At 46.2% G+C, this 23,850-nt stretch overlaps 3 protein-coding genes across 7 annotated transcripts in view; 2 read left to right on the plus strand and 1 right to left on the minus strand.

Annotated features, from left to right (window-relative positions):
• Nucleotides 1-662: 662 nt before the first annotated feature.
• On the plus strand, nucleotides 663-5,961 carry si:dkey-16l2.17 (serine protease 27). Its single transcript, XM_027134754.2, has 6 exons — nucleotides 663-693; nucleotides 2,129-2,161; nucleotides 2,286-2,451; nucleotides 3,567-3,838; nucleotides 4,931-5,097; nucleotides 5,451-5,961. The coding sequence occupies exons 1-6, from the start codon at nucleotides 663-665 to the stop codon at nucleotides 5,697-5,699; spliced, it is 918 nt and encodes a 305-aa protein (XP_026990555.2). The 3' UTR covers nucleotides 5,700-5,961.
• Nucleotides 5,962-6,885: 924 nt separating this feature from the next.
• Nucleotides 6,886-10,544, minus strand: LOC113635361. Its single transcript, XM_027134699.2, has 7 exons — nucleotides 10,431-10,544; nucleotides 10,077-10,115; nucleotides 9,811-9,935; nucleotides 9,317-9,353; nucleotides 8,911-9,092; nucleotides 7,432-8,773; nucleotides 6,886-7,234 (listed from the first exon to the last, which is right to left on the minus strand). The coding sequence occupies exons 2-7, from the start codon at nucleotides 10,104-10,106 to the stop codon at nucleotides 7,070-7,072; spliced, it is 1,881 nt and encodes a 626-aa protein (XP_026990500.2). The 5' UTR covers nucleotides 10,107-10,115; nucleotides 10,431-10,544; the 3' UTR covers nucleotides 6,886-7,069.
• A 3,368-nt stretch (nucleotides 10,545-13,912) lies between these two features.
• The window catches only part of setd1a (SET domain containing 1A, histone lysine methyltransferase), a 22,653-nt gene continuing 12,715 nt past the window's right edge, over nucleotides 13,913-23,850 (plus strand). Inside the window, exons 1-12 of one of the 5 annotated variants that reach the window (XM_047800591.1) lie at nucleotides 13,987-14,014; nucleotides 14,689-14,715; nucleotides 16,507-16,651; nucleotides 17,026-17,124; nucleotides 17,230-17,500; nucleotides 18,143-18,267; nucleotides 18,621-18,856; nucleotides 18,945-20,526; nucleotides 20,917-21,837; nucleotides 22,386-22,556; nucleotides 22,702-22,789; nucleotides 23,163-23,323. In XM_047800591.1, the coding sequence (XP_047656547.1) occupies nucleotides 16,514-16,651; nucleotides 17,026-17,124; nucleotides 17,230-17,500; nucleotides 18,143-18,267; nucleotides 18,621-18,856; nucleotides 18,945-20,526; nucleotides 20,917-21,837; nucleotides 22,386-22,556; nucleotides 22,702-22,789; nucleotides 23,163-23,323 (3,792 nt within the window). In that variant the 5' untranslated portion in view covers nucleotides 13,987-14,014; nucleotides 14,689-14,715; nucleotides 16,507-16,513. The other 4 variants (XM_047800590.1, XM_027134706.2, XM_047800593.1 and 1 more) reach the window with 4 other exon arrangements.

The following is a 23,850-nucleotide window of genomic DNA, read 5'->3' on the forward strand; positions in this document are numbered from 1 at the left end:
TAATAACAGTGGAAAGATCTTCAGTACAAAAGCTAGATAGTGCTGATTTTACAGGTCAGTACTGAGATGTAGGTGGAGTGATGTTGGGATCAGGTTGCTGTATTTCAGGGGGTTTGGCCCGAACAAAGCTCCTTTAGTGTTCCTATAGAAACTGGTCTATAGCAGCAGGAGGAGAACAATGGAGCCATTGGGAGCAGAGTGACGTGGCGGGCTGTGATTGGCCGCTCCACTCAGGTACAACACCTGAACTCTTTCATCCGCAGCACGAGCGTTTTCTTCTGTCTACCTTTCCTCTTAAACCTTTTTATTGTTTACATCCCGGATGGATTTATGTGTGATTTATATTAGCACAAGGGAATGAAAAAGAGCATGAGCTCGAATTTACAAAACAAGAACATCGACAAACTCTGTGTGGAATTTGATCGTGTTTATTTTCGAGCCATCTGAAGGGACCGGAAGTGAACAGCCTCTTTATTGTCCCTCACACAGTCAGGTAAGGTATTACAGGTGATATTATGGGTCCTTTCGCTGGTTTTAAATAGTATCTTAATTATATATGTAATTGAAATGGTTTTAATCTTACTTGGGATTTTATATAATAGTCTTTAATCCCAACTGATCAAACAGGGTTGTATTTGTCCCCCAGAATGAGGAGCTTTAGGATGGAGCTGCTGATCGTGGTGCTGGGCTCAGGTGAGCAGGTGGACTGGGGGGTGTGGGGTGTCTGACTCTGTGGGGTGCGGGGTGTCTGACTTTGGGGTGTCTGACTGTGTGGACTGTGGAGTGTCTGACTGTGGGACTGTGGGGTCTGGGGTGTCTGACTGTGGGGTGTGGGGTGTCTGACTGTGGGACTGTGGGGTGTCTGACTGTGGGGTGTCTGACTGTGGGGTGTCTGACTGTGGGACTGTGAGGTGTCTGACTGTGGGGTGTCTGATTGTGGAGTGTCTGACTGTGACTGTGGGGTGTCTGACTGTGACTGTGGGGTGTCTGAGTGCGACTGTGGGGTGTCTGACTGTGGGGTGTCTGACTGCGACTGTGGGGTGTCTAACTCTGGGGTGTCTGACTGTGACTGTGGGGTGTCTGACTGTGACTGTGGGGTGTCTGACTGTGGGGTGTCTGACTGTGGGGTGTATGACTGTGGGACTGTGGAGTGTCTGACTGTGGGGTGTCTGACTGTGGGACTGTGGGGTGTCTGACTGTGGGGTGTCTGACTGTGGGACTGTGGGGTGTCTGACTGTGGGGTGTCTGACTGTGGGACTGTGGGGTGTCTGACTGTGGGGTGTCTGACTGTGGGACTGTGGGGTGTCTGACTGTGGGGTGTCTGACTGTGGGGTGTCTGACTGTGGGGTGTCTGACTGTGGGACTGTGGGGTGTCTGACTGTGGGGTGTCTGACTGTGGGGTATCTGACTGTGGGACTGTGGACTGTTCAGGTCCCACTGGGTTATTTTTTATTTAAAAAGACTCACTAAAAGTCCAAGTGAATAAAAACCAAAGCACAAATGAGAGCAAAATCTTTCTTTTAAAATGATCCTGAATTAATATAAAATATAAATAAGAAAGAAAACAGCACATTTTTGTACGTCGCTCCGGACGAGCTTCAAATAAATATAAATTAATTTTAAGACGTGAATCAACTTTGAACTTTTTCACGTTTCTTGTCACTGTATTTTCCAGCAATGATCAAAAATAATCAGAATCTTCACTAATATTATTATTTTTCTCTCCAAACACCTTTGGATCCTTTATGATTTAATATTTTGTAGATTACTTCATTGTGTTGTTTGAAAAAACAAAACAAAAAAAAAAACGTACAATTTCCTCCTTTTTTCCTGTGTAAAAAAACTGTAAGGGAAAGAAAACCTCAGCTGTGTTTAATATCTACCATTTCCCTGTTTTTATCCCTGGATCCAGTCATAAATCTAGAATATAAATAAATCCTTTAGTTCTCTGCAGGATCTCGGAAAGGTCAGGAATGGATGAGAAGAAAATCGACTGTATTTTTATTCACTACACGTTTGTAACGTGGTTTACTTCCCAACAGTGTGTGTGATATAACATCTCCATGTGTACTCAGTCAAATCCCTTTGTGTTACTGTGCTTCTCATAGTCGATGTCTTTAACACACAGGTGTGTGGTTCATCCCAACACGTCACGCTCAAGGTAACTGTCTTCTCTTTTCCTCTCCACACTGAGTGTAAACGAGTGTCTCCACCTCTGTGTGCTGCGCCTCTGAGCTACACTGTCTGAAAGCTGATACCCACGTGTTTACTGATCTGATCTGCAGAATGTGGAAGGCCTCTTGTAGGAACTCGCATCGTAGGAGGAAGCGAGGCAAGAGACGGGGCATGGCCGTGGCAAGTAGACATCCAGACTATAACGGGCGGCCATGTTTGTGGAGGATCCGTCATCTCCAGAGACTGGGTTCTGTCTGCAGCACATTGTTTTCCTGAGTAAGCTCCTGTGTTTAATGGTCCAAAGCTCACGTTACAGTAAAGCTATTGTTCCACCTGCACGACTCGATACACAATACACTACAGTTTGTATAGCACTTTTAACAGTGGGCATCGTCACAGAGCAGCTTTATAGAAATCTGGAAATAAATTTAAGGTAGAACTGGAACAGGATATTTAGCATGTTATCGCTTACATCAAACTCTTTAACTGTTACGATGAACTGTTCCTTGATGACTTGAGAACAATCATTCATTCATTCGTTCATTCCCTACCGCTTATCCGAACGTCTCGGGTCACGGGGAGCCTGTGCCTATCTCAGGCGTCATCGGGCATCGAGGCAGGATACACCCTGGACGGAGTGCCAACCCATCACAGGGCACACACACACACACTCATTCACACACACACACACTACAGACAATTTCCCAGAGATGCCAATCAACCTAACATGCATGTCTTTGGACCGGGGGAGGAAACCGGAGTACCCGGAGGAAACCCCCGAGCCACGGGGAGAACATGCAAACTACACACACACAAGGTGGAGGTGGGAATCGAACCCCCAACCCTGGAGGTGTGAGGAGAACGTGCTTATTATTATTATTATTATTATTATTATTATTATTGCCTTTATAGCCGTTGTTTCTACAGGGTTCCACACCGTTAGCTTCCACTTTGCCCCACCCTCACCGATCACTCATCTACAGCATTCTTCAAGGATGTGGAGAAAGAAAGAAAAAAAAAAGTAGTTTAGTAAATTTTCATAGCTTTGCATTTTTAAAGATATCCATTGTTGATATTAACACTGGTTTGCGTTCAGTCGTGGTTAGACTCTTCATGACACTTACAACACAACTTACAACAAATAACACTAACATTCAAACTAACAAACCAAAAAAACCCAAGTTCCGTGATGTCCAGCGAGATGTTCACTGTGTACATTGGAGCTCAGTTTGTTAGCAACGAGGCGATATTCGGTTTTTTGAAGCACATACGTTTTACCTCATTGTCACAATCTATTGGAATTAAGCTTTAGATACACGGGAAAGTTTTAGAAATACTGATCACATATCATGACTTTCTGGTCATTATCACTACGCTTTTTTCTCCTTTAGCCCGTCAGATGTCTCCTCATATCATCTGTACATGGGTCGCTATCAGCTCAATGGCGCTAACCAGTTTGAGACGATGAGAGAAGTGAAGCGGGTGGTGGTGGCACAAGGGTACTCAACCCCTCAGGAGGGCAATGATGTGGCACTCGTAGAGCTGAGCTCACCGCTCAACTGGACGTCCTACATTCAGCCCGTGTGTCTGCCGAACGCCAACTTCCTGTTCAACGTTGGAACCATGTGCTACGTCACAGGCTGGGGGAACACGCAGGAAGGAGGTGAGTGGAGAAAAGTAGGATCCACTAAACAGCTACAGCGACGTACACTTCACCTGAAGGGCAGGATGCAGCAGGATGGCCGCTCGGCTAGACGGCGGTGTTGGTTTACAGGAACTTGTTACTCTGGTTATCTGACACCTTTGGGAACGTTATGAGACTGTAGGGAGTGTGATGGAAAAGATCAAGTATTTAATTACCTGCTTATGTGTTTAACACCAGAACACTCTGGATGTGAAAGATCTCTGCTGGCCCAATGTGAAGAACATCATTACATTACATTTACATTGACAGCATGTGACTCTCTTATCCAGAGCGACGTACAAAAGTGCTTTTAAGTCTCAGTATCATTGAATACATGAACTCTGGTTCACTGGGGGGGGGGGGGGGTGCACTGTGGCTTAGCGGTTAGCATAGCATGTTCGCCTCACACCTCCAGGGTTGGGGGTTCGATTCCCACCTCCACCTTGTGTGTGTGGAGTTTGCATGTTCTCCCCGTGCCTCAGGGGTTTCCTCCGGGTACTCCGGTTTCCTCCCCCGGTCCAAAGACATGCATGGTAGGTTGATTGGCATCTCTGGGAAATTGTCCGTAGTGTGTGTGTGTGTGTGTGTGAATGAGAGTGTGTGTGTGCCCTGTGAGGGGTTGGCACTCCGTCCAGGGTGTATCCTGCCTCGATGCGTTCAAGAATTTTTGAAAGAAAAGAGAGTGCATGTCTGATGTACAGAGGCAAGTTGTTCCATAGCCTGGGAGCAGCAACAGAGACGGCTCGGTCTCCTCTAAGCTTCCTCTTTGACATTTTGGTGTCCAGAAGCATTTGATCAGCTGACCCGAGTGAACGGGGTGAAGCGGTTCCGTAAGGTATGTCGGGGTCCTGACCATCTAAAGATCTAAATGAACCCTATAATACACCAGCAGCCAGTGAAGTGAGGCCAAAATGTTATATGGTCATACGTTCCCTGAACCAGTCAAAAGAGATTCTGTCCCAAATACACTGACTTTAACAGGAAACCCAAGCAGGAAGTGACGTGTCCTTAATAAACATCCTTTATTGTGCTGTAAGTGTGACCAGAACAACCAAATTCTTCTCTGTCCAGTCTCGCTGTCTGGAGCCGGGACGCTACGGGAAGTTGGAGTGCCCATTATTGACCAAGTAGCCTGCAACTCCATGTACCACATGGACACGTCTAACTCGGACACGCTGTCCATCCTAGCAGACATGATCTGTGCTGGATACCAGGAGGGAGGCAAGGACTCCTGTCAGGTACGCACCACAAATACACCCCGGCACTGCAGGGTTGTTGTCACTGTGTTAACCCCGGATTCTCTCATAGTTGGGTTGCATTAAGGAGCAGAACACTGAACATCATGGAAGTGCATGCTATAGCTCCATCAGTGAAAACCACCTTATTGGGTGCAGAACAACAGACCTGAACATTTTTTCCTCTTTGATGTGCCACAAATATAGAACTAAGAAGAAGGTTAATTCAGGGTTTAGGGAAATGGAGTGTGTTCAGAAACGTTAAGAGCCAGAATTAACCCAGGATTTTGTGTAAGGTGTACATCAGCACACAGATCATGGTGTCAGTGTTAATGTGAAGATGTTTCCTCTCTCAGGGGGACTCCGGCGGACCCCTCGTCTGTTCCATGGGGAATGGCACATGGATCCAGGCCGGTGTTGTGAGTTTTGGACTGGGATGCGCTCAGAAGAACAGGCCCGGCGTGTACGCCAGAGTGTCGAGCTTCGTGGGCCTGATCCGCTCCACGGTGCCGGACGTCCAGCTGCTGGATCACGCCTGTAACCTTGCAGCTCATGGCGTCGTGGTGCTCAGTGTAGCTCTCACAGCAGTGATGTTGTGTAGGTAGTGAGTGTGTTCAGTGTGTTACTGACCTGGAGCAGCGAATTCCACCGTCTCACAGACTGGAGCCATGCTGAACATCTCATGTATATGTGACAGTCATCATAAAGTAGCCGTAATGCTAAAACAGGAAGACAAATAACGTTTAACAGGTTTTGGTGCTAAACAGCTGATTTGGTGTGTTTAACTCTGCCATGCCTGAGAAACCTAAAGCCATTAGGAATGTGAAGTTTATCAGCTGAACACAATAAAGGCGACGTCTTCACTGCCTTCGGAGGTTTTTACCTCTAAGTTAAAGTAAATAAGTGTTAATTACTGCCTTACTTTATAAAGCTGATATTTTAAGCACCAAAGTGTATAATGAATATTATGACATATTTGCTGAAATATAATGATGAAAGGATCCGACTCTGTTTCGTTTGTTGGTCATTTACTGCATCAATGGCTCGATTAATGTTATTCGTTTCAGAGGTTTATTGTCCAGGAAAAATCGAGGAGAGTTGTAGAGTTAGACAAATAAAGTTTCTTATCTAACATTTTCTCATTCATTCACTCATTCATTCATCTTCTACCGCTTATCCGAACGTCTCGGGTCACGGGGAGCCTGTGCCTATCTCAGGCGTCATCGGGCATCGAGGCAGGATACACCCTGGACGGAGTGCCAACCCATCACAGGGCACACACACTCTCATTCACTCACACACACACACACACACACACACACACACACACACACACACACACACACACACACACACACACACACACTCTCATTCACTCACACACACACACACACACACACACACACACACACACACACACACACACACACTCTCATTCACTCACACACACACACACACTATGGACAATTTTCCAGAGATGCCAATCAACCTACCATGCATGTCTTTGGACCGGGGGAGGAAACCAGAGTACCCGGAGTACCGGAGTAACCGGCGGAGGTGGGAATCGAACCCCCGACCCTGGAGGTGTGAGGCGAACGTGCTAACCGCTAAGCCCCCGTGCCCCCCCATCTAACATTTTCTTTTCACTGGAATTCACAAAATAATCAGCAAGATCTGAAAATAGGGCAAAAACTTTTATTCAGAATCTTTATTTATACTTTAATTTAGCTGGATATTAAGATTAGGTTAAAAAAAGAGTAAAACATTAGAATAATGTAACATACAACACCATATTTTATACAGATATTTATTTTATTTTGTTCTTTGTTCTTTTAATTTTTGATGTTTTTTTCTCTTCTGAGGCCATTACTCGAGTTTTGAGGAAAAGAGCTCTTGAGTAAGGAGCCGAGGAAGCACCAGCATCACCTGAGCTTCACCTACCTGAGCTTCCAAACTTTTTGTTTCAATTGGAGTTTTAGAGTATTTTCTTTTCTTTTGGGATTCTTTTGGGCTCTTCTTCTGTTTGCTTCTCTGGTTGGAGCAGTTTCAGGGTCGAAGCAGCTGGTGAAGGTCTTGGAGATGTTGGAGAAGATCCTGCCCAGCGTTCTGGACTGTTAGGCCTTGGATTCTCTGTGTGAAACTGGAAATGAGAAGAAGAAGTGTTACATCAAACTGACAAAACCTTCTGTTTTAGCTGATTATCAGGTAACATGGAGCAGGAACGTCTAAATCCTAAAACTCTTGAACATGATCATCACGATCACGATCACGATCATGGACGGACTTAAACGTCCTGTTCCTTTTCTCCAGAAAAGAATAAGATCAACTCTGGCCTACATCCGGCTTCGTTAGCTCGTGAACCGAGCCGTCCTCACTGATGGGAAGGATCGGATCCTCATCTTCTCCTTTATCATCAGCAGCATCTTCAGAGAAGGTTGTAAAGTAAGCCTTCAAGCGATCTCGCACAACAGAGAAAAAATGCTGAGAAACGTATGGACTGTTCTGGACTGAAGGATTCGTCTCTGCATCTGTAAACTGCTGCACATGCTTTTGATCTTCAAGTCCAGAAAGACTTTGGAGTTCCGAGGAAATGCCCGAGGAGCTCTTTGAGGAGGAAGACGAGTGAGCGTCAGCGTCACTCAACTGAGCTGCTGGTAGGTTTTTCGTTGCGGTTATTCTGATGTTCACTGCAGCTTCTCCAATCAACTTGTTTACAATATCAGAGGCAACTTCATCCAGATCGACTGACTCCCTCGGTGATGACGCTGTAGTGGACCCCAGGCTTTTTGCACTGGTTAAATCTGTAGGAATGTGTGAAGATAAAGTCTTCAACAGGATATCTGTCTCCACCTTAGTGGTGTCCTCGCTTAGTGGGCAGACATCCATGGGTGACCTGCTTTGCTCTGAAATGGCTTGCAGCCGGTCACAGATGAATGTAAACACCTTCTTGAGGATGTCTGTGTGGAGCATCTGAGCAACAGAGAGGAACTTCTGCTCATCTTCTGGTCCAGATTGGTCAGCATTGCTGCTGCTCGCACCTGACAAATGTTCACGCAGTGACTGTACTAGTATAAAAAATAATTTCTGCAGAATTTCCATGGCTGTACTCTTGAACAGCTCCTTCAGGAATTTCAGATCTGCCTCACTGGAGGCGGGGACGGAAGTTTGGGGTAACATTGAGGCGGCAAGCTTTTGCTCTGTTTTCAGAAGAACTTCAACGATTGCTTGTGAGGCTTTGCTCATTAACTGCTCAATCAAAGGTCTCTCAGCCTGAGGAGCTGATGAAGCAAAGTCAGGTGTCATCACTTCAGGCATGGTAGAGATTGAGTCAGAGGTTGAGGATACCGTAACCCATGAAGACGACCTGCTGATGGAGACGACTTCTTCCAAGCCCTTCATTACCCCATGGACCTCCTGGTGGGACTTTAGAGATGTTTCTGGTGTTTTCTCTCCTTCAGGTATCACATGTACTTCAGATTGATACAGGGCCAAGATCTTTTCACAGATTTCATTAGTACATGCAATGCTGAGATCATCTAGCTGCGAGATTGGATCTCCTGCAGGTGATGAAGCCCTCTGTGATGCCGTACTCTGGATTGCCTCCAGCATCGCACCTTTAATTTCTGTGACGATTCTCTGAGAGAGATCACAGATGACATCAGACGCCTCTGTAGGAGATCTTCATACACACAGAAAGAGAACAGGAGACAGAATGAATATTATTTTCACATCAACACACACATGTGAACTAAATAAACACAACTAAACTACAACCTTCATCAGCATTAATCTGAGCAGCAGGTCGGGAAAGTTTACCTTCGAGCCGAGACGTCCGAGGCAGAGCGCTTCCTCCAGTTCGACTTCAGTTTGTCGTTTGCCTCAAGAATCGCTTCGATACCAAAGCTTTCACTGAGAGCTGTGAGTAAATGGCCGACGACAGCAGACGACACCGTGGTTACGATTTTAGTGCAACCAGATGCAAAATCCAACCTTGTGACCTTTGGAAGTAAAAGAATCAGCTTGCTCAGTAACATTACATGGTGTTTAACCAGATGAAACCAGATGCTGAAGTCTGCTGCACGAGGGACATGAGGTGATGATCACAACAGCATCAGTTCACGTTTCACATAACAGCCAATAACACTATAAAGAGCTGTACAGATTTACACACATCACTGAACAGAATATGTTCACTCGTTATTCACTAATCTCACACTCTTACCTCCTTCTCCATGTCCCTGCTAACGGCTTTCCATTCCCTATAAACAGAGGGAGGGAGGGAGGGAGGGAGGGAGGGAAGGAGGGAGGGAGAGAGAGAGAGAGAGAGAGAGAGACAGACAGAGATAGAGACAGAGAGAGAGAGAGCGAGAGAGAGAGAGAGACAGACAGACAGACAGAGAGAGACAGAGAGAGAGAGAGAGAGAGACAGACAGACAGAGATAGAGACAGAGAGAAAGACAGAGAGAGACAGAGAGAGACAGAGACAGAGAAAAAGACAGAGAGGGACAGAGAGAGAGAGAGAGAGAGACAGACAGACAGAGAGAGAGAGAGACAGAGAGAGAGACAGAGAGACAGAGAGAGACAGACAGACAGAGAGAGAGAGATGGAGACAGACAGACAGAGAGACAGAGAGAGAGAGAGAGAGAATCAGCATCTAATGATTTATTTAATTGGAAATAAAGTGATTAAAATATTAGAGTCACAGCTCGAACATACTCATCACTCAGATGAAGAACGAGGTCCAAAATGTCCTTGAAACACTTCTGTCCCTGGTCAGGTGTTGTGTCCATAGTGGACGCTCCAGCAGCTCCACATCTGCTACTTATCTTCTCCTCACTCCTCTATAGAGAGCACAGAGATATTTCACTGCAGTTTGATCATCATGAGAAGTTTTAATAACCACAGCAGCGAGCAGAAATATTGAAACAAATAACATCCCGAATGCTCAAACTGATTCACTGATTCACATGAACTCGACTCACCCTTGAAGCACCTGGGTGTGAATTTCCCATTTCTTTTATCTACAGAAACACAAACAGCTCATTATGACTTTTATTAATCTGTAAGAAAGCGGAATAACGAACAGCTTCATCAACACGGCGTGTTTAAACTCAGGAATCGACTCGACTCGACTCACTTGGTCGTTCACATCTATCACACCATCAAGTGTGGCTTCTTTATTATTACTGCATTTTTATTTCTTTCATTTTATTTTTATTTCAGCTTGTGAAGGGGAGGTGCATTGGGACCACATAATAATAATAATAATAATAATAACAACAACAATAATAATAGATGATAATGATGTATAATATTAATAATAACTATGATCTTACCTGTCCTGTGTTGTAAATAATATATTAAATAAACTTTTAGAATTAGAATTAGAATTTAGACTCGTCTCCTCATATGACTAAAATCACCAATCACGTTAAAGCGTTTTTTTCTTGCCCTGTAAGCCAATCACGTTAAAGCGTTTTTTTCTTGCCCTGTCAGCCAATCACGTTAAAGCGTTTTTTTCTTGCCCTGTCAGCCAATCACGTTAAAGCGTTTTTTTCTTGCCCTGTCAGCCAATCACGTCAAAGCATTTTTTTTCTTGCCCTGTCAGCCAATCACGTTAAAGCATTTTTTTCTTGCCCTGTCAGCCAATCACGTTAAAGCTCTTTCCCCCCCTTGCCCTGTCAGCCAATCACGAAGCAGCTCCAGCTCTGTAGCTCAGTGCTGTTTGAAGTGAGGCGGTTTGTCGTCACGAGGCTCTGAGGAGAAAAGACGCTTTTTACACAGAACTATTTTCACTTTGTGTTTAAAATCTAAAACTAGAAGCTGAATTTTACAGTAAAATCAGTCACGGTGTTGGTGAGAAGGGGTCAGAGTTTCTTACTGAATGTTGCTGGGTTCAGTGAAGCACGACGCATCAAGATAAACGTGGGCTTGTGTTTTTATTCAATTCAAGAAGCTGTTATTGTCATTTACACCAGTTATATATGTGACACAGTACACAGTGACATGAACAATGTTCCTCTAGGACCATGAAGCTACATAAAACAACAGAGATAAAGACTGAAGTCCTAGGAGTGTGTGAGAGGGGGTGTATGGGGTGAAGGGGTGTGAGGGTTGTGTGTGTGGAGTGTGTGTGGGGTGAAGAGTGTGTGTGTGAGGGGTGTGTGTGGTGAAGTGTGTGTGAGGTCCACAATGCTGTTGGCATTGCGGATGCAGCGTGTGGTGTGTTAGTGTCCATGATAGAGGGAAGACTCCAATGATCTTCTCAGCTGTCCTCACTCTCCGCTGCAGGGTCTTGTGATCCGAGACGGTGCAGTTCCCAAACCAGACAGTGATGCAGCTGCTCAGGATGATCTTAATGGTCCCTCTGTAGAACATGGTCAGGATGGGGGGGGGGGGAGGAAGATGTGCCTTTCTCAGCCTTCGTAAGAAGTAGAGACCCTGCCGGGCTTTCTTGGTGATGGAGCTGGTGTTGAGTGACCAGGTGAAGTTCTCCACTAGATGAACACCAAGAAATTTGGTGCTCTTGACGATCTCTACAGATCATCCGTCGATGTTCAGTGGAGAGCGGTCGCTCTGTGCTCTCCTGAAGTCAACAAACATCTCTTTAGTTGTATCAACATTCAGAGAAAGGTTGTTGGTTCTACACCAGGTAGTTAGCTGTTGCACCTCCTCTCTGTATGCTGAATCGTCGTTTTTGCTGATGAGACCCACCACAGTCGTGTCCTCGGCGAACTTGATATGGCCTTGAGGAGCTCCAGTGTTCAGTGTGGTGGTGCTGGAGATGCTGTTCCCGATCCAGACTGACTGAGGTCTCCCAGTCAGGAAGTCCAGGATCCAGTTGGCAGAGGGAGGTGTTCAGTCCCAGCAGGCTCAGCTTCCCAATCAGGTACTGAGGGAAGATTGTGTTGAATGCTGAATCAAAGTCTATGAACAGCATTCGTACATAAGTGTCCAGGTGGGTGAGGGCTAAATGAACAGGCGTGGCAATGGCATCGTCTGTGGAGCGGTTTGGACGATACACGAACTGTAGGGGGTCCAGTGAGGGTGGTAACTGGGTCTTGATGTGCCTCATGACAAGCTTCACGAAGCACTTCATAACGATGGGTGTGAGTGCGACGGGACGATAGTCATTGCGGCAGGACACTGTAGACCTCTTTGGGATGGGGACGATGGTGGTTGTCTTGAGGTGCTGCTCAGGGAAATGTTGAAGATGTCAGTGAAGACATCCGCTAGCTGTTCTGTGCATTCCCTGAGCACCTGGCCAGGAATGTTGTCTGGTCCAGCAGCCTTCCGTGGGTTAACTCTGCATAGAGTTCTCCTCACGTCGGCTGTGGATAGACAGAGTACCTGGTCATCTGGGGGAGGCATGGTCTTCCTTGCCGTTACGTTGTTCTACACCTCAAACCGAGCGTAGAAGTCGTTCAGTGCATCTGGGAGGGAGGCATCACTATCACAGGCAGGTGAAGCGGTTCGTGATCACCTGTATGTCCTGCAACATGCGCCAGGTGTCTGCGCTGTCCTGGAAGTGGCTGTGGATTGTCTGGCCGTGGGCTAGGTCTCTAGCCTTCATCAGTGCACACACTTTAGCAGTCAAAATTTAGTAAAAATTTGCTCTGTCACCTGTATACACTTTTAACACACCATCCCCTCCTGCTGGACACATTGTGAACTGCAGTAAATACGCACAGGAAAAAATCTGTGTTAATAATAATAATAATAATAATAATAATAATAATAATAATAATAATAATAATATCCTGATCAGTTATTTCTCATTGCAGGTAACATGGTTATTTATCTATCATGTGTAAAATAAGTCTCCTTTGTCAGAAATAATGCTGTTATCTTTTTATTGAAAAGTGTTTATAAAAGATTCAGTCATTGTTTTATTGACATCATTAGGAACCAATGCTCAGAGTTTGTTATTTTTTAACTTTATACTTCTATATGTTCACGTTGTCATTTTATTTTATTCAGACATTTACACTTTTATATAAAGTTTTAATACATATTTTATTGTCTTATTGTGTGTTTGTTTTGACATTCCTTTTAAATCCCAGTTCCTCCAGATCTACAGCTCTTTGGTCAACTGTTCTGTTATAAATGTGCTTTAGAAATAAATTTTAATTTAATTAAAAACTTTGTGTGTTAAATTGTTCCAGGAGACCAAGGTCCAAGAACACAGCTTTTGATTTCAGGGCCACTTTAAACACATTGAAACTGACACAAAACCTTTTAAAGTCTAATTAAAAAAGCGTAGAGTCAAACATGACAATTACTAACAAATTACTAACAAATTACTGTAATTACAAAACTGAATTAAACGATATCACACATCCATCACCTGTATGTCAGTGTTCACAAGAGATGACGTGAATATAATGACTAATATGCTATTATTATTAATATTGTTGTTGTTGTTGTTGTTGATGTTTTGTTGTTGTTAATGTTGTTTTGTTGATCTTTTTGTTGTTGATAATGATGTTGTTGTTAATGTTGTTGTTCTTGTTGTTGTTGATGTTGTTGTTAATGTTGTTGTTAATGTTGTTGTTGTTGTTGTTGTTGTTGTTGTTGTTGTTGTTGTTGTTGTTGATGAACTTGACCCAGTCTAACAGTTCCGTTGTCTGACACGCTGATCGCTATTTTACATCCATAACAGCACATTCGACAATCTTCACTTTCATTGAGTTTGACTATAAATAAACACACTATTTTTTAGCCGCTGTAATTAGTTCTGGTCAATATTTAACATAATAAAATGCTGTTCAGGGGTAACGACAGTGTGATGATTTACTTGTGCTGTGTTTGTGTTATTTCTGAATCGTGTCAGTTGTGTGTGTTTGTGTGGAAAGTGCGTGTGTGAATGATGTGAGTGATGTTGTGACAGATTGTAATGGCGGACAGGCGAGGTGTACAGGTTAGTTACGCCATGGCGGCGCTCTGTATTATTCACTGTTTTACACAAAACGGCGTCTGTAGGTGACATTTAAAGGTTTCTGAGCTTTCGGTTTTGTACCGGAACGTAAGTGGCGGTTTCGGAGATGTGACTTTGGCTGTGAGAAGGTAGATAATTGAGCATTTTTGCGCTAAAGGTTATTTTTCCGGCCGCCGGAGCGGAGCGTTTAGGCCTTAATGTTAGCGCGTTAGCCGCTGTGGCTAACAATCAGACTGCTAACAGTGTTTATTATAATCATAACGCGTCACAAACCGGAGCGTGACTCTAAATATGTAGTTTTATAGCTGAAGGACACATGTAACTTTATTTATATATACAGTGTATTACACATTGTATATGATAATAATAATATAGTATATAACGCTGTGCCTCAGAGTGTAAATTATACTCATTATACACCGCTTTGTTTCATTATATTGTGAACATTAAACTTTACATTTTAACGCTTTATTAGCAGTTTAGCGCGTGCAGTGTTGTTAGCATGGTGCTAATTGTCCCTCTGACTGACCGCCTGTGAGACGTTTTGTTCTTCTTTACCTACAATTCTACTAGAAAATAAGTTTATAACCCTCAAAATTGTTCCAAATTAAACCTATTTTGAACGTTTTATTGCACGGAATTGATGTTACATGAAGGTGTTTGAAGCTCCTGAGGTAAGTGAGGTAAGCTAAAGCGGCTAAAGGGCTGTTTACACAACATTAACGCTATTAAACTGCTCTGTTTTACACAAATTAATGATATTTTAAGTCTTCACACTTTTCTCCTCACAGGGCGGTTTGAGTGCTAGTTAGAGTTTAATGTTTTACTTTGTAAATTAATATTAGTTATCTTTACACATGATGTTTGTTAGACAATAAACCGTAAAGTTTATTAGCAAACTTTATGTTTAGCTCTGATGCTAACTCTTGTTTCCGACATATGTCTGACTGTGCATATGTCTGACTGTGCATATGTCTGACTGTGCATATGTCTGACTGTGCATATGTCTGACTGTGCATATGTCTGACTGTGCATATGTCTGACTGTGCATATGTCTGACTGTGCATATGTCTGACTGTGCATGTGTCTGACTGTGTCTGACTCTGCATATGTCTGACTCTGTCTGACTCTGCATATGTCTGACTGTGCATATGTCTGACTGTGCATATGTCTGACTGTGCATATGTCTGACTGTGCATATGTCTGACTGTGCATATGTCTGACTCTGTCTGACTGTGCATATGTCTGACTCTGTCTGACTGTGCATATGTCTGACTCTGTCTGACTGTGCATATGTCTGACTGTGCATATGTCTGACTGTGCATATGTCTGACTGTGCATATGTCTGACTGTGCATATGTCTGACTCTGCATATGTCTGACTCTGCATATGTCTGACTCTGCATATGTCTGACTCTGTCTGACTCTGCATATGTCTGACTCTGTCTGACTCTGCATATGTCTGACTCTGTCTGACTCTGCATATGGAATTCACGTCCTTCTGTTTCTTATAGTTTCTTAACATTCCTAGATAAATGAAAGATTTGACTCGTCGTGTACTAGATGAAGGAGAAGAAGCTTTTATGGCCATTTTAACCTTATATAACCTGACGCAGTGAAATCGGACGTTTCTCCAGATGACGTAGCTACAGGGGACGAGACAGAGCTCTGGACTTACTGGTGTTGTGTTTGACCGACTGATCGTCAGCTCTGTAGACTGCGTAACTTCACCCCTGTGGGTGTGTCGTGCTTTACAGTAGCAGCTCGTTAACAGTCAACACGAGTTGTGTTCTTTGTCTTTCTCTCTTTGAGTATAAATGTTCAGAGGTTATTTATGTGAATGAGGTGGAGTTTGTTGAGTCAGTGGTCACGTGCCTCGCTTAAGTGGAGTGTTTTACTTTGGCTTGTTATAATGTCACTCCAACGTACTGATTGATAATTCTGTGTTAATTCTGTCTCCGTCAGTTAGTCAGTTAATCACCAACGCTGACCATCAACATGTCTGCCATAACTTTATACACACACACACACACACACACACACACACACACACACACACACACACACACACTCACGCGTGTCTCAGCCTAAATGTCAGAGTGCACAGGTTTGGGCAAAGATGGTGCTAAAGAATCCACTGTTTTTAGCTAGCGTGCTAACTGACTGTTAGGGGTGTGTGAGTGTGTGTGTGTGTGTGTGTGTGTGTGTGTGTGTGTGTGTGTGTAGAGAGAGAGAGAGAGATTAGCAGGATGGAAAAACTTTAGGTTATCGATGTACGAGTTGAGTGACTGCGATGCAGATGGTGTGATAGCATGTGCTTTTGGATGCTGCACTAAAGTGCTGCTGCATCAATAAGATTTCATTATGAAATAAACCTTTTTAAAGCTCTCTAAGGCTGTCACGTCAATATCAGAGTCTAATCACAGCTATTCTATGTGTGTGTGTGTGTGTGTGTGTGTGTGTGTGTGTGTGTAGTAATAGCATGGATCCAGACAGTGGGGCGGACACCCAGCGAACTCTCAGCCTGCAATGGAAGAGCTACAAACTCCTTCAGGACCCAGCCATCCGCAGGGTCGCTCAGAAAGTCTACAGATACGATGGGATTCACTTCAGCATCCCGGTACGTTCACTGGACCTCTTTAAACATCCGGCACTGAGAAAACACACATTTAGGAAGCGTGTGAACGTGTTGCGACGCCTGCGCTCAGAACGTTTAACCAGAGTGTGAAATATATTATAATCGTTAACACTTTGTTTTGTTTTGGAGATTTAATTTTCATTTAACTCAAGTAATATTTCATCATCTCTGTAAGAACGTAAATACAAGATATTGACCTTTTTTTGTGAGAACATGTTTTATTTCAGTACTCAACTTTAAATTCTGTGTGTTTTTATTTCTTAAAAATAACTTTTTGTGGAATTTTATATCGAAAATATGAGACGAAGACAAATTTCCGTGTACAATAATTTAAAAATTTTTGTGTTGGATCTCAGGACTCAGGGTTTCCTCCTGTGGGGGAGTTACGTGATCCTCGACCTCGGCGGATCTGGTCCAGACACACAGAGATGTCTCTTCCTTTGCCCAAATTTAAGGTACGTCCTGGTGCTCAGTCCTCTCAGTTTACCATCTAGGGATTTAAACTGTCTATGATACCCCACGTCCTCGTTTGAGACCTTTCTTAACCTTTTGCCTGACAGTTGGACGAGTACTACGTGGGTCCCATCCCGCTGAAGGAGGTGACGTTTGCTCGGCTGAACGACAACATCAAAGAGCCCTTCCTGTTAGACATGTGCACTAAGTTTGGCGAGGTCGAGGAAATGGAGATCTTGTTCCACCCCAAGACCCGCAAGCACTTGGGTTTGGCACGTGTCCTCTTCACCAGCACCAAAGGGGCCAAAGACACGGTCAAACACCTGCACAACACCTCTGTCATGGGCAACATCGTCCACGCACAACTCGACATCAAAGGTGTGTGTGTGTGTGTGTGTGTGTCCTGGGTATCACAAGTGTTGTGCTCTGTGGTGTTAAAAAGGGAATCAGTATGAAACTAAAACCAGTGAAGAAAAATGCAAATAACTGTGAAACTAGCTGGTTATGATGTACAAATGGCTTTTTATACCAGACCACTGCTGCATTCTCTACTCTGATTGGTCAGAAGGTGTCGATGAACAGGAGCGCAGCTGCAAATTGCAAGCTTTCCCTTCATTTAGTTATTTGTTTCTGTGGTAACAGCTGCTTCATTTATATACATGACACTTATGGAGAGAGTCTCCAGCGTCAGTGTGTGTGTGTAACAGAGTTTTTTGACGGGACAGAGGAGCTTTTTCTCTTATTAACTTGGAGAAAGGGAAAAGAGAGAGAAGCTGCTGAGAGAAGGACCGTTTATAGCCGTCATACCGTAACAGGAACCAAGTTAAAATAAGTATAGGGGACCGAAACTTCTGTGTTCTGTGGTCTATTACGGTGAAATAATCAGTGTAACAGTTACACAACCAGATCACTCGGACTCTTTAACGACAAATTCTTATTAATTAATCGTTAGACTTTTGTTAATTTTAAGTAAAAATGTATTATGACTGTTTTACATACAAAGTTTGTGTGTGTGTGTAGGTCAGCAGAGGATGAAGTATTATGACCTGATCGTTAATGGGTCATACACACCACAGACTGTTCCCACAGGAGGAAAAGCCCTGAGTGAGAAGTTTCAGCCCCCTGCTCCAGCACAGCCCGACACGGTGGGTACTCGTCCTGCTGCTCACCTCCACACGTTTAACTCTGTGTTCCTGAGTCAAGCTCCATTAGATGTGAGTGGTGTAAAAGCCTACAGCTTGACTCTTTCTCCTCAGGGTTAAATCAGCTTGTTGGATTTTGTACACTAACACTTCTGTGAGATTTTTTTTTACTTTTGTTTTATTATTAATAATCCCGCTTATCCGGGGCCGGGTCGCGGGGGCAGCAGTCTAAGCAGAGATGCCCAGACTTCCCTCTCCCCAGACACTTCCTCCAGCTCATAAATATTGTTTATCGTATATTTTTATTTATTTTTTTGCCGATTAAGCCCCGCCCTCTCTCTCTTTCTCTGTTTCAGTCGTCTGATATCAGACGGAAGCTCTCGACAGATCAGGTGCCGGTTCCTCCACTCGGCAGCGCTACCCCGTGCTCCTTGGACACTGGATTTGGGGAGCAGCGTATGGACACACCGCCATCCTCCCTCGGGGGGCCGTACACCCCTGGCTCTTCATGCTCTTCGCAGGGAGGAGGAACTCCTTACACGTCACGTTCTGGAACCCCCTTTTCCCAGGATTCAGGATACTCCGGGGGCAGGTGGGTGCTGTTACCTACATGATCATGCTGTTCTGTAAAACCTGCCGCTGCATCTAAATGCTCTAAACCGATTACCCGTTTATTCCAGGCATGGAGGTTACAGCGGTGGTCCTGTGGGTGGAGGTTTCCCCGCGCAGGACATGCTTCCTTCATCTTCCTGCTCTTCATCCGCCGTGTCATCTTCGTCCGGGTTCAAGTCTCGCTTTTATGACGAGCCTCACAGAGTTCCTCCTCAAGACCCCACGGTGTACCACAGAGGTCGGCCCGGTTTTCCCCCTCCTCCCCCTCTTCCCTGTTACCCCTCGTATCACAACGCTGGCACCACTGGGATGCACATGCCCCCGAACCCTCACATGCCCCCCTCAGGAACCCTGTACGAGTCTCCGCCAGTGACCGAACGAGAGCGGGAACGGGAACGAGACCGGGGACAAAGAGACAGAGATAGGGAGCGGGACAGGGACTCTGGTGGGCGTTATGGCATGTCTCGCCGCTCCTCTTACCATCACCAACCGGATGTAATGTCCAAGTCCTCCTACCACACACACCACTCGCACCGGGAGGAGCGGGAAAGCAGGTCGTATCGTAGAGACAGCTCGGCCTCCAGGGAACACGGAAGGCACCGGAACCATCACCACTCGCACAACCACCACGGACGGAGGAGGGACAGTAGGGACAGGGACGGAGATTATGCCAACAGCTCTGATCCACGATACAGAAGCCACTCCAACTCCAGCCATCGCTCCTCCAACAGTATGTCTCCTCCACCCGCCTCGTTCGGAGGATACAATCAATCTAAAGAGGCTCCAACCCAGGACACTCCATCTTCGTCCCGCATGGAGCCTTCTCCATCCTTCAGGTCAGGGGAGAGATCGAGCGGAAGTGGGGAAAACGATTATCGATCTCACCACCCACCAGTACACCCTCCTCCTCCTCCTCCACCTCCCCCTCTTCCCCCTGCTTCCGTCATCGCCGCGGCAGTGGCCGAAACTCTGAGCTCGCTGGATTTTGGCCAGGAGAGCCCAGTACGTGAGGAGCAGTGGAGCAAACCCAAGAGGCGCCCCAGCACCCCACCGCAGCCCCCCCATACCCCTCCACCATCCTCCCCTCCTCATGCTTCCATTCCTTCATCATCCACTTCACCATCCTCTACCTCTCTGCCTCACCACCACCCTTCCTCCACTGCGTCTCTATCCCCACCCCACGCACAACGAGACTCCTCCTCTCCGGAGCCGGACTCCACCAACGAGAGCCTCCCGTTTGTTCACCACTGCAGCAGTTTGGACTCGCGCATAGAGATGCTGCTAAAGGAGCAGAAATCCAAGTTTTCCTTCCTCGCCTCTGACGACGAGGACGAAGACAAGAAGGACGAAGGCGCCCAAGGAGGCTCGAGGAAGCTGCGGGAAGAGGGCGGAGACCGAGAGACGGACGGAGGACAGCAGAGGAGAACGGAGAGGAGAAGCAGAGTGAGAAAACAGGCGGCAACACCAGCAGGAGGAGGAGATGGAAGGAAAAGCCCTACAGAAACGGCTCCATCCTCCGCCTACCTCTCCGCGTCACTGTCTGAGACGTCACAGGGACAGCAGGTCCTCATACAAGAGGTACACGCAGCGTCCGACACGCAGAAGGTCGCAGGTGCACACACACCACCCACCTACAATGGAGAACGACAGGTGAGTGCAGTCTTACCTACCAGCTATCAGCCCCGTGCTTGTTTCACTTGCTATGTGTGATCCAATGTCAGGAGATTGTTTCAAGCTCAAAGGTCAAAGGCCATAAAATTGTACCTCATTGGCCGCTCCATATACTGCAGTTTCCCTACAAGGTCCCAGAGGGAATTGACGAGCCTCGCAGCCGTCAGCATAACACACACTCGTGTCCCGTTTGCGGTCCCTATTTCTCGTCTCTTTTGCTTACTCTGTAAATGCTGAGAGTTCTTATGTACAGTGCAGTAAGACATATGACCTGTAAGTCCCGGCGGGGTTCATGTTCACCTGCACTGTGGGATTAATCTGCTGTTTATTGGTCACATCTCTCATCATCTTCTCTTCCTCCTCTTACAGCCTTCCCCACATTCCTCTGGAGAAGATATGGAAATCTCTGACGAAGACGACGGTGGTGGTAACGGCGGCATAGCCTCGTCGTCGTCGTCCCCCGCCCCGTCGTCTCAGTCGGCCCTGCCCTCTCAGAGCGCCGACCTCTCGTCCGCTTCGCCCCCAGATAGCACGCAGCACTTCGGCGCCTCGATGCCGCCCCCTCACATACCCTCATACCCTCCTCACCTGCCCCCTCCTCCACCGCCTGGCTTTTCTCTCCAGCCCCCTCCTCCTCCCCCGGGTGTGCCCCCTCCCCTGCCCCACATGGAGCTTCACCCGGAGTACGCCATGCCGCCTCACCTGTACGACTACGCCAACTCCGTGGAGCTGATGAGCCAGTACGCCGGCACGTCCTTCCAGATGCAAGCACACATGCTCAGTCGTCTGCACCAGCTACGAGAAAAGCACGCGCCTGGCTCAGAGTACCCACCCTCTTACCACCTCCACTCTCTGCCTCCTCCCTCACATGCACCACATCCTCATCACCCCTACATGGACCAAGATGGAGCTGCTGGGAACCCCTACATGCCCCCTCACATGCCTACGTATCCGTACCCTGACCCTCACGCCGCCCAGCTGCCCCCTCACCACCCCCACGCTCTGCCTCCACCACCTCACTCCCCATGGCCTCCTCATGTCCTACCCCAGCATTACCCCTCCCACTACCCACCTCCGACATACAATGCTGTGCAAGGGCTGGAAGGCGAGCAGTACACCATTCCCATGATGGGTCAGAACCCTCACGAGGCCACGGTCCAGCTGGTTCTTTCTTCTCTTATCGATGAGATGAAGAACATCATGCAGAGGGATCTGAACCGCAAGATGGTGGAGAACGTCGCCTTTGGAACCTTCGACGAGTGGTGGGAGCGTAAAGAGAGGAAGGCTAAGGTGAGGCTCAGGACGCACAATAAAAACATGCTCGAGAAAATCCATTTAATTTGGAGATGAACGTTTTTATCTCTTTAGCGTAAACCTCAGGTGAAATCTGCGTCACGTTGTTCACTTGGAAATAAATCAGTAAATGAAAAAAAAAAAAGACTAGCTGTTTGGCCAAAAGTAATGGCACCTAGTGATGGTAGGTGTTGATGTGTATATGTGGAAGCTTCTGGAGGGTTTAGAGCACACCAAGCCCCTGGTCTCTCGCGTCTTAGTCAACATCTTGGTCGTATTTGCGTGAGCTTCAAGAAAACAACCGTCTCCACATCGCCCACAAGCTCCACTGAGAATTTACATGCAGTAACGTTTATGCAAAGCCACACGTCACCTCCAGACCATGCAGTGCATTATGGGTATGATGGTTCGAACACTGCTTCGATCCACTGTGAGGTTTTTTTTGTGTGCCTGATTAACTCTTCTGTCCTAAATAACGCTCTAAAAATTAACCCAAAAAATGTTGTTCAGACATTTCTGTTTATTCACCTTTTTCTTTCTCTCAGCCGTTCCAGACCGCGATGAGGGCCGTGTCTGCTGTGCGGGACGACGAGAAGAAGGAAGAGAAGACGAGCAGTCGGCCGCGTGAGCCGCTGATGTCTCTGGTGGACTGGGCCAAGAGCGGAGGCATGGAAGGGTTCTCTCTGCGTGGGGCTCTGCGCCTGCCTTCATTCAAGGTACATGTGGAATCTCACCTGACACGTCGACCTGTTCCCTTACTTTACCTGCAGATACACACACACACACACACACACACACACACACGTGTAGTGTAAGTGTACGAGTTAAACCAGAGTTGACTTTTTCTTTTCTTTTATGCAGGTGAAAAGGAAAGAGCCTCAGGAGCTGGCAGAGGACGTGTCACTGAAACGAGTCAGGCCTTCGACTCCACCAGACGAGGAGGACGAAGGTGAAATATTCAGGCCTCATACACACCACAAGACCGGGGCAATTATTATCGCTTCAGCCGAGATCTTTAGACCTTTACCCACAAGCTTGGGTTTCATCACGTGGTGCATTTGGGCATTCTGCTGCATTATATCCAAACACATATGACAATTATTATTATTATTATTATTATTATTATTATTATGTGTGTATGTGTATATATATATATATACATACACACACACACACACACATACAATTGTGGATGTCATTAGATTTAAAAGCTTAGAAAGGTGCAGTCCCCTCCTCAGTATAGCTGAGTGTTATACGGAGTGTGTGTAGTGTTTTAGTGTAGTGTGTATGTCATGTCTTAATTTGTGTGTGTGCCCCCTTAGACTCGTACCAGGGTAAAGGGTCTGACCGTCCAAGCCGGCCGGAGGAGACCCGAGCAGCAGAGAGAGACTCAGTACAGAGGAGGAAGAGACGCAAACCACGCAAAGCTTACGACCTGGACAGTGAAGGAGAGGAGACATCTGATGAGTCGTCATCTGAAAAGGTGTGTGTGTGTCTGGGTGTCTGGGTGTGTGTGTCTGGGTGTGTGTGTCTGGGTGTGTGTGTCTGGGTGTGTGTGTCTGGGTGTGTGTGTCTGGGTGGGTGTGTCTGGGTGGGTGTGTCTGGGTGGGTGTGTCTGGGTGGGTGTGTCTGGGTGGGTGTGTCTGTGTGTCTGGGTGTCTGTGGGTGTCTGTGTGTGTCTGTGGGTGTCTGTGTGTGTCTGGGTGTCTGTGTGTGTCTGGGTGTCTGTGTGTGTCTGGGTGTCTGTGTGTGTCTGGGTGTCTGTGTGTGTCTGGGTGTCTGTGTGTGTCTGGGTGTCTGTGTGTGTCTGGGTGTCTGTGTGTGTCTGGGTGTCTGTGTGTGTGTGTGTCTGGGTGTCTGTGTGTGTGTGTGTCTGGGTGTCTGTGTGTGTGTGTGTCTGGGTGTCTGTGTGTGTGTCTGGGTGTCTGTGTGTGTGTGTGTCTGGGTGTCTGTGTGTGTGTGTGTCTGGGTGTGGGTGTGTGTCTGGGTGTGGGTGTGTGTCTTGGTGTG

The sequence above is a fragment of the Tachysurus fulvidraco genome, chromosome 15 (genome assembly GCF_022655615.1).
Source record: "Tachysurus fulvidraco isolate hzauxx_2018 chromosome 15, HZAU_PFXX_2.0, whole genome shotgun sequence".
In the NCBI taxonomy this organism is placed as follows: domain Eukaryota; kingdom Metazoa; phylum Chordata; class Actinopteri; order Siluriformes; family Bagridae; genus Tachysurus; species Tachysurus fulvidraco.